The sequence below is a fragment of the Pavona decussata genome, unplaced genomic scaffold (genome assembly GCF_977016875.1).
Source record: "Pavona decussata unplaced genomic scaffold, jaPavDecu1.1 SCAFFOLD_133, whole genome shotgun sequence".
NCBI classification, from domain to species: domain Eukaryota; kingdom Metazoa; phylum Cnidaria; class Anthozoa; order Scleractinia; family Agariciidae; genus Pavona; species Pavona decussata.
The window spans coordinates 676,041-685,845 of record NW_028145546.1 but is presented as its reverse complement, the minus strand read 5'-3'; the positions used below and the strand labels follow the sequence as shown (position 1 = coordinate 685,845).

The following is a 9,805-nucleotide window of genomic DNA, read 5'->3' as shown; positions in this document are numbered from 1 at the left end:
TAATGAAAATGAGACTAAAGTATAATAAATAATAAATCAATAATGAAATCCTCGAGAAAGTACTGCAGGAAATATTCTGCTAAAGTTTATTCAAATTACTTCGAGCCTTGGAGCGTGTCCTGTAGAAAATGTTCTTTTCATTTGCTGTCTCCCCAATGGCTTAGAATCCCAATTTGCTACTTCTAAGTCAAAAAACGTGTCAAAAGTGGTCACTTAATCTAAACTCAAACTCAACTCAAACTGGATATTGCTATAAAACAAATGTCGTGTTGCTTAGCCGAGGCAGAGGGCCGTTTACACCACATGTAGAGAAATGGAACGGATACCCATAATTTTAGCAAAGAAATACTCGCGCTTCTTTGGGTCCAAAGGCGCCTATGGCCCCAGTAACAGCACTGGTATTTCTTTACAAAAGTTAAGGGGACCGTATCACTTTTTCGCGTGTTCGTGAGTTTTCCTCATGTTCTACACGTTTCGCCAAACATTACGTTACGCAGTCTACCACCAAAAAAGATTCTTAATTACCTACACCGGCAGTATTACTACAGAAAACAACCGTGAAACGTACCTTTCGATGTTTTATACGTAGAAAGATGTGTAATGCTGTGACCCAACTCAAATTTTTGCCAGACTTGACTTTCTATTGTTACTTATCCGACCCATCTATGTATTTTGAATAGACCTTTACACGGCGGCTTTGTTCGGTCCCTGGAGAATACCACTGTTGAAGCAGTGACTGCACGCAATGACCATAGGCAATGACTTCAATAGCGACACCATTTAATTTTCGTCATTTTAGCAATATTTCAACATACGTTTTAGCTTTTTTTTTTTTTTTTTACTATAAGCAGTTTTTACCCTTTTAATATATATTTGTTATGGGCATATCATCATATTGCCATAAAAACGACCCTACGCAAAAATGGCAGACATTTTAATATTCATTTGTCTGCATTCAAATTAGCCCCACTAGATCACTAGGCTCTAAGTGGTAGGGCTAATTTGAATTTAAAGAAAATAATATTAAAATGTCAGCCATTTTTGCATATTTGAGCGGAAAACTAATTTTTTCAAAGGGCTTCAAAGGTTTGCTAAAAATAACCCTGTTAGGTCACGTGACAAAGATATGACCTCTTTCCAGTCTATAATGTATTGCTAAGCCTATCATGTAGATCCTAAAGCCAGTTTGTGTTATTTAAAATGCTAACAAAGTTACACCACCCCCTCAATTCTTCGGGAAAGGAATGTAGGCCCAGGCCTTAATTCACCTTAACACGTTACAAAAAAGAAAACAAGCTAACAATTTGTGACGAAAGAGAAATGGTAAGCAGTACAGCGCACAAAGACTTTAAGGACATCCCTCAAAGCGTTCATCCAAAGGAAGATACCTTTTGCTTAGCTGGGCTAGCAGGAAGTCAAAACGGGGACGTTTCCCAACTAGCTGCAACTGGGTCTCCCAGGATGCAAAGCAGTCGGCATCAACCCAGATACCTGGGAACAGACCGAGTTATCCACGCGAGACGCGAGTTTGGAAACACAAAACGTTATGGATAACGTTAACCCTTTTCTTGACAGTCAAAAAAGTAAAAATTTGATTTCTAAGCTGAGGTGTGTGTGTGCGTGTGTGTCGGGGGGAGGGGGGAGAGATGTGCGTGCGTGTGACCTGGCGGGGTGGGGGGTGGGGGGTGGATAGAGCTTTTACAGTATTTGATATTCCATATACATTTACTCGCATACAAAGACAAACATAAGCAACCTTTTCGTTTAATCGTGCCAATAATCAATAAGGACATTTATTCACAGTACAAAAACGAATTGCAAGTTGATCAAAACTACAAACAGATCCTGAATCGTTAACTTTGCGATTAAAAAGCCTTTATACAAATGTCATTAAATGGGTTCAGAAGTGAAGACAACCGAAAACCTCAAAGAAAAAAAACATAATAATAAAATAAAACGGCAAGCAAGCGCGCTACGTTCCGCATAACTAAATTATGCACATAGAATTGCACTAATCTTTCCAAGTCGTAGATTGAGTGAACTCGTAATGTAACCAACAATGTAATATATTCTTCAGGCCCGGCTTTTCAAAACAAAGTTCAACTAGAAGAAATGTTACAATACTGCTTCGGTAAATAAACTATAATATCTATGCTAGGAATAAGGTATCACTTTCAAAGTTAACTGGTCAAAAGTGTAGGGCGGGGTCATTTCAAGCAGGTTCTTCGTTTCCTCTAGGTTGAGTCTGTTCGGGCATCTGTTCTTTGACGGGTGCCTCTTCTATTTCAGCGGCCTGTTGTCTTGTAAGTAGATCCTTGAATTCCTGTTCTCTCTCCTGTTCATGCTCTCTTGCCGCGTCCTTCACCTCTCGTGTAACAAACACCCAATGATTGCATGGTGTTTCCGCTTTGTGGGAATCCACTTCGGTTTTGGCAACGACTTCGCATTCTCTTCCAAAAGGTGTTCTGAAAATAGTTGCAACAATAGCGTGTGAAGGGTAAGGTTTCCATGCAGTTTAGTCCACTTATGTCCAGAAATGCACCTTACCCTGAATTTGGTTACTTCATATTTGACAGAATTATTTGTGTTTTAGTAAGGGGACACCTTGTGATGTCTATCATACAGTTTATGAATCTCATTAACGTGTTTCTGGACGCATCCCATGCTTCAAGGATTTAGTCTTGGCAAGGTTTCCAGGAAATTGACACTTTAAAACGTGTTTTAGTTGTTGTTGTACCCGCAGAAGATTTTGTTTTGTCTAGACTGTGACAGTAGCCAAGCTTCTGGAAAACAGCGAGTCTGGGAAAGGGTAGGGATTTTTGGTGTTTAGTGAGTCCAGTACAGGCTTGCAAAATGCAGCTGAACTTGGTCTGGTTAAGGGTAAGGGTTTCAGAGTCGCAGCAACACACCCCCACCCAAAAATGTTTAGAGTACCCGCCCCCCCCCCCCCCCCCTGGGTCCGGTAGCCGCTTTGAAAAGTGGGAACACAGCTTTAAAATCGTTTATTCAGACACTACTTTTATATATATTAGTCTAAGTAGTAAACGCTTCCGTTGAGGTTTTGCGCATTTTTAAATTTTTGACCGCTCGGATATTGGGACATTTTTCCGATTTCCGCGCGTTCACACAGCGAAAAACGCAAAAACGCTTGCTATCCAGGGTATACTTCTAGGTTGCTTGATGCCGTGCGCTAAGCTCGGTGTTGAATCCGGCGTTCCCCTCAATGGCTGCAGTACGTACACTTGTCAACATTGGAAACATACCTGAATGAAAATTGTGACAAGGCAGCCAAGTTCTGATTAGTTTTAACGTGATTCAGTATGATCTTTGTGTTTGCCTGTCAGAAAGTAAAAAAAAAAAAAAACATTCATTAGTAAACGGATCAAACCATTGAAGTCCTAACGAGAAAGCAGGTCTGAAAATGGGTATGAATATTAGAGGCCAGATCTGAGAAAAGTATCGAAAAAATAAATATTTTGGTCTAAAATAGGGTCACGGTCTGAAGAACCGAGCCACACCTCCCACTAAACGTTCCAAGAAATCCCCCCCCCCCAACCCCGGGCAACCATACCCGTTTCTCGAGAACGAAACTTACCGGGACAGGCATTCCTTCCGTCTCCAGGCGAAGTTGAGGGTCAAGGCAAAGGATTTTCCTAGAAATTGGAAAGACACGATTATCGTTAGTCTTGTATCAGTTGATTGGTAGTTGGATAAGATTTTCGCGCTCATGCCCACGCTAGACAAAATCGAGGTAAGTGTTATCGCTGAACCCAGGCGGCAGCACTTGATACCAAAACAACAATTGTCATTCCGGATACATCGCAAAAATGGATTGTAATTGTTTCGTTATACATTGATTCAAAAGAATCCCTCGTAAAAAAAAGGGTTTTTTAACTCCGCCTTCTTTTGGATTTTTTCTTCGTTATATTTTACTGAAAGCTCTCTTTGCAACGTTTGTGTACCCTCTTGTGTGTGTGTTTTTTAGTTAAATCACGTTCCAAAAATGACATTTTAACTGGATGTCTTCGCAAAATTGGCATTGATTATTCGCGAGCAATACAATGTATTATATGCGAAATTAGGTGCTGAAATATTTGCGGTTAAAATTATCGCAATATTCCGACAAGTTGCGTAAAAAACTTCAGTGTAACTTGGTTATTTTCAACTAACTGTAGTAGGTTTGGTCTCTTAAAACTTGGCTAATTCAGGCTGAACTCAGTTCCAAAACACTTTATTGATTGAACCAAACAACGATGACAGTTCTGATTAGTTTCTTTTTCTTTCTTTTTTTTTTTTTTCAGTCAAACTGGAGATTTCCTTAGGTAACGGAACGCTGTTGTTTGATTTCTCATATTTCTTCAGGGTCTCTTAAAAATTATGATTTTTTTTTAAAGAACTTAGCACAATTCGTAGAACTGTTCCAATTCTTAACCAAATATGAATAAAACTTAATTGTTATAAATATGCATTGTCAACAATGCGGAAGAAAGTTTCAGTGTAGGGAAACTTATCAGACTTATCATTCACCAAATTTCTAAATTTGACACAGAGAGTGAACTTCAACGAAGCTAATTCTCGTATTTCCACCTATTACAAACATGCGTCAACATCCAAGTTTTAGAGAAACTCTAAGTGACACAACCTCCTTCCCAGTTCCCAGGGCCCCCTCCCCAATTTACAAAGGAAAAACCTGGGAACAAAATTGTAAGTGACAGAATCATTTCAGACTCAAATTTGTTTTCACAGGTCTTTTGAACTGAAGAGAGAACGAATAGATGCGTAAGAGTGAAAAGAATTGGAACGTTAAATTCATTGTCATCTCTTTGGCTTTGCACAAACCTCTTTAATATCGTAATATCCTGGAAGGAGGGGGAATGGGGGAGGACTTTGCATTCTTTATTCCAGGTTTGTGCTTACACCACCACTACATGGTATCCCTCTTTCTATTGAACCTTATATCTTTGTCCATGTACGTGTATATGACCTGGAGATTTCTATTGGGTAATGGTTGATTTAACTACCACAGATAGAAATCAAACGTGAACGATTTAAACGAACTTGTTTTAGTGTAAATCTCCCACATTTCCCCACTGTTTCTCCCACATCTTACACAACCTTGTTCCTAGGTTCTTTCATCCCCCCACCCCTGAGGGGTTCTTCCTTTGCTCCCTCTGGGGTGAGGAGATAATTCATCACCTTCAGCATTTTATAACTATTGGTTCTCCCAGTTCACTCTGTCCTGAACCCTACATAATTTAAAACAAAGGAATAAATAGCACACGACAGTGTACTTACCACTGTGACATGAAAGTTGTATTTTCAACAAGTGTCACTTTTTGTTGTCTGGACTTCTTTGCGCATTCATTGAATGTTACTCTGTCACTCTTCAATTTGAGCTGCAAAACACAACAAATGTTAACAATTGGCTAAATAATGAAACATCAGCTTGTCATCATTAACACTTCTGGGAGACCATTAAAGGCATCCACCAGTACACGCCATATCACATGATTCCAAGTTGCAAATGTTTTGGCTCAGTGAGTGAGTCTACTGATCCTTTCAACTCTTCCAACACTGGATTTCTGTCTCTAGTTGTTTTTGCAATATGTCCTTCCTTCCTCTTTCCTTGAGGTTGGTATTCCAAGGTTTTTCTCACCATGTTAGGCTTATGTATATCAATGAGGCTGTCATTTACATAAAAATGATAATCTTCAACATTTTCTCAGACTCAGGAGCCGATAGATCTTTTCATGTTCATGTTCATGTTCATGTTTCAATTTCAGGTTTCCTCGCCATTTATTTTCTTTCGTCAATTTTCATCATTTTTTTTTCCATCTGTAATTGTTGTATGTGGCAAAATAAACATTGTATACCGTATTTACTCGAATAAGCGCCGCCCCCGAACAAGCGCCGCCCTCGTTTAAGCGCCGCACATGGAGCGGAATGGTTAATAAGCGCCGCCCTCGAATAAGCGCCGCAGCACCGGTGCGGCGATTATTTGAGTATTTCCATAAGATGATAAAAATACACTGTAATCGCTGCAATGCGGTTCTAAGCCAACAATGGGAATTTATTTTCATCAATAGTGATGTTTTCAGTTCGAAGTGAGTATATCTTGATGCTCTTTCATTTAGTTCTCTCTTCAAAATGTTCGCGTTCTTCAGTTCTTGCATGAAGGCTGTAAACTTTGCCGGTAAGAGAAGCCCAACCTCCCTCTTTCTCTTCCCTGTAACTGTTGCAGTAAGGAGATTGTCAGCGTTTGCTTGTACAATCAAAATGTTTTGGCTTTGTGGTATGAGCCTTTTAATAAGCGCCGCACTCAAATAAGCGCCGCCCTCGAATAAGCGCCGCACAGGAGACACGAAAAATTAAATAAGCGCCGCGGCGCTTATTTGAGTAAATACGGTATTGCATTGTATGTAAATCCTATTTATGTATCTGCTCCTCCGGTGAGACAATATCATAATTATTTTGAGCTTTTGTAGACTAATGCGTAAATATGTAAGATAGGCTTTTGTTTGATGGCCACAAACAGGTTGAGCAGCAAAGCCACAAGATCAAGCTGGTGAAGCTTTGTAGCTTGCCACGTCTTGACATGGTTTTTATTCAATGCATGCTCACAAACTTGAGGCGAAACCAAACAACAACAACAACTGTGTTTGTAAACACTGGCTAGTAGGAATCATGTGTATGCTTACCTCCCCTCCAACTCCTGGTAGTGTGCTTAGAATGAATGGTTCATTGAATCTCAACACCTCCCCTTCATCTCTTGGGCTGTTAATATTCAGAATAAAATAACTGTTATCAAAATCAACGAAAGATCTACATAAACTTGCTATGGCTGTCTCTTTTTTTTCAATCTTGGCTTCCAAACTACATGTTTAACAACCCAAGACTTTTATTTTATTTTAAGACAGGGGTATGACTTGCATCAGGGTCCTAACTACTTTAAACTTTTTTTCTCTGTCCTTTTCTTTCTGGAAACAAATTTATGTATAAGTTTATAAATTATACAGATTTTCCTCATGCAGTTATTTAATTAGCTAATATAATTTGTAGTTTCCCACTAGAACTTGTAAAAATATACAGATCTGATAGTAAATGGCTGTTTTTGGTTATAATTTGCCTGCCTTATAATACCAAAGCTGGTAACATAAACAGTGTACCACAAAACCTTTTTTTATACTCACCCAAGAATCATAAAAGCATTTCTTATGCAAGGATCAACTGTTGATGAGGCTGACACATCACAAGGGCCAACAAGCCTATTTTCTTCATGCATTTTGCTTTCTGCCATATTTGCTGACAGGGCGGTTTCAGTTGATGGATTATATAAGCCAACTATGTCGCCGAAATGAAGGTAACCATCATGAGATACTGATAAGGTGACCTGAGGAATAATGTAACAAACTTCTTCATTAGGGGTATAGAATGGTAAAATCCGAGACCCGCCGAGACGCCGAGACCTTCATTTAAAATCCGAGACCGAGACTTAACTACTTTTTCTAAATCTGAGTCCGAGACGTCGCGATGCAAAACGTGTTTTCTACTAACACTGCCGAAAGGCATAGTACGGCAATTTACGAGCAGAATTTATCCAAGCTTACCTGTTTCACAGAAGCTGCAGAAACGATTGCGATGTTGAGCCGTTTTTCAAGATTATTGTTTGTTGTCAGTTTAGGACGGTTAATTCAGACTTAAGCGGGACTCCGATATTCGTCGATATTCAAATTTCAAAATGTGAGATTCCGAGACCCGTTTTATTTTTTACAAGCTCGAGATTCCGAGACTCCAGTTTGATCCGCCGAGATTTCGAGACCCGCCGAAAATTTGCCGAGACCCATTATTTTTCAAGGACCATTCTATACCCGTTTCATTAGACTCTGTTTTTTTTTATAAGAACATTTTTTATAAGAACGTCGAGGTTGAGATTGACCAAAATTTTAAGAACCTATTAAGAACATTCCTCAGGCTGAGAGTTGATTATGAACGTTTTTATTTTGATAATCTGTATATAAAATCAAGGTAACAAACGTAAATTAACCAAAAATGACACACGTCTCGGTTTGCCATATCTCAGGAGGCAATGTACTTTGATAAGTTTCCTCAGGGGCACGTCTGCATTGATTTACTGAGATACATGTAGTGTATACCATGTAATTCAAGAACATCTTAAGAACGTTTTCAGCCTCAAATCGCAAAAAAACATAAGAACGTTCAGCCTCAGCTCCAAAATTAGACGTTCTTATAAAAAAAACAGAGTGTAGTGGGCCAGTTTAATCATTGTTTGGGGGTAGATAAATTATAAGCCTCCTTATAAATTATAAAGCAGGGGGATATTTTGATTTTACTCTTCTCTGATTTACCCAGTTTAACTCCAAAGGGGAAGGGGGGGGGGTGGTGCCCCCTTTTACCCTACCCTTGCCAGGCAACTATTTTTGTGGTACCCAATTCCAAGACATCTGGACACAGCAACAGGGGACATCCCTCATCTACTTTGTTTGATGACTGCTAGCTGAGGAGAGTCAAGGCAAGGGTTGAAACATGCTAACGTACCAACGTCAGCTACATGCAGTTATATGAAGGAAGTCAAGTTTGTTTGTTATGATAAAGATGATGATAACAAGGTTAGGACTACTATAAAGAGATTGTACCGATCCCTATAGATCAGTGGTATGGTGTAAAGATTGTGCAGGGAAGGGGGTGGCGGTGGGGTGAACCTCCTCCTCCCCACCTTCCACCCCTCAGGTTCCTGCCCTTCTTTAATGGTTTCTTCCTCTTTTCTACTACTTTCTCCGCTTGCGGTGCAGATGCCACTTCGCCTTCCAGATCTTGTATCCTCTTTTTCCTTTGATTTTCATCTACATTTCTGGGCTTTTATATAACCTTATTACCCCCTCCAGAGTTAACAAGAATTTTCAAATTATAACTGTTTATATTTTCATGCAGCCAGTAATTTTCTGACAAAACCTTATAAATTAAAAACAACGATCTCTTATCCGACCTTTTTTAGTATGCTTTGGAGCAGGTTGCTGGCTTTTTGAATCAAGAGCTCTCCCTTTTCTTTTTTCTCAAGAAAATCCTTAAGTTTGTCCTAAAAGAGAAAAGAAAAAAAGGAAAAAAAATATCAAGTTAAGGACGGTGCCTACTTTTGTTACTGCGCACACGTTCTGCGCACCGCGAGATACTCGGGTTTCCTATAGGTAGTGCCTACTAATACAGGAATATTTTTGCGCGGTTTAAAACTATACGGAGAATGCAGAACTTAGCAAATGCTTTTGGTATTTCAAAAGAAATTTGGGGGTAACCATGCATTTTTCAGAGATAATTAGGCTTCAATTTAGGAAAAAATCCCATACATTTCTTTATATTTTGGCGTTTTTTAGAGATACTAATGTTTAATTGTCTCTGAAAAACGCATGGTTACCCCCAATTTTTTTTTTGGATTCTAATAGGCCTTGCTAAGATCTGCTTTTCCCGCATAGTAATAAACCGCACAAAAATACTTCGGTATTAATAGGCACCGTCCTTAACTATCATGAAACTCTGGCTTCGAGAGCCTCCACAAGATATTACAAAGAAATGTTCAAACGCACTCACTTCTTCCAAGCAGACGTCTTCATTCCAATTACCGATCAGAACCGAAGCATTGTATGTTCGTACGCTCATTGTATAAGCTCAGATGGGGAGAAAGAAAAACAGGAAGCAAACTGAATCAAGCAATATAGACATCAGTGTTCGCTCGTGAACATTTTATCGCCATGGAGATGAGAGAACAAGACAACCGCTGACACCAACACCTTGA

The 9,805-nt window shown here is 39.3% G+C and overlaps 1 protein-coding gene across 1 annotated transcript; it reads right to left on the bottom strand.

Annotated features, from left to right (window-relative positions):
* Positions 1-1,748: 1,748 nt before the first annotated feature.
* LOC146468032 (cilia- and flagella-associated protein 161-like) lies at positions 1,749-9,752 on the bottom strand. Its single transcript, XM_085124779.1, has 8 exons — positions 9,601-9,752; positions 9,005-9,094; positions 7,191-7,390; positions 6,699-6,774; positions 5,296-5,396; positions 3,596-3,653; positions 3,264-3,337; positions 1,749-2,465 (listed from the first exon to the last, which is right to left on the bottom strand). The coding sequence occupies exons 1-8, from the start codon at positions 9,667-9,669 to the stop codon at positions 2,213-2,215; spliced, it is 921 nt and encodes a 306-aa protein (XP_084980905.1). The 5' UTR covers positions 9,670-9,752; the 3' UTR covers positions 1,749-2,212.
* Positions 9,753-9,805: the final 53 nt, after the last annotated feature.

Excerpts from the sequence above, each read along its gene's own strand:
- LOC146468032 (XM_085124779.1), bottom strand. The coding sequence starts at position 9,669 with ATGAGCGTACGAACATACAATGCTTCGGTTCTGATCGGTAATTGGAAT. Across the intron at positions 6,775-7,190 it reads AATGCTTTTATGATTCTTGG|CCCAAGAGATGAAGGGGAGG; the intron begins GTGAGTATAAAA and ends GAATATTAACAG. Across the intron at positions 2,466-3,263 it reads TTGTCACAATTTTCATTCAG|AACACCTTTTGGAAGAGAAT; the intron begins GTATGTTTCCAA and ends AACTATTTTCAG.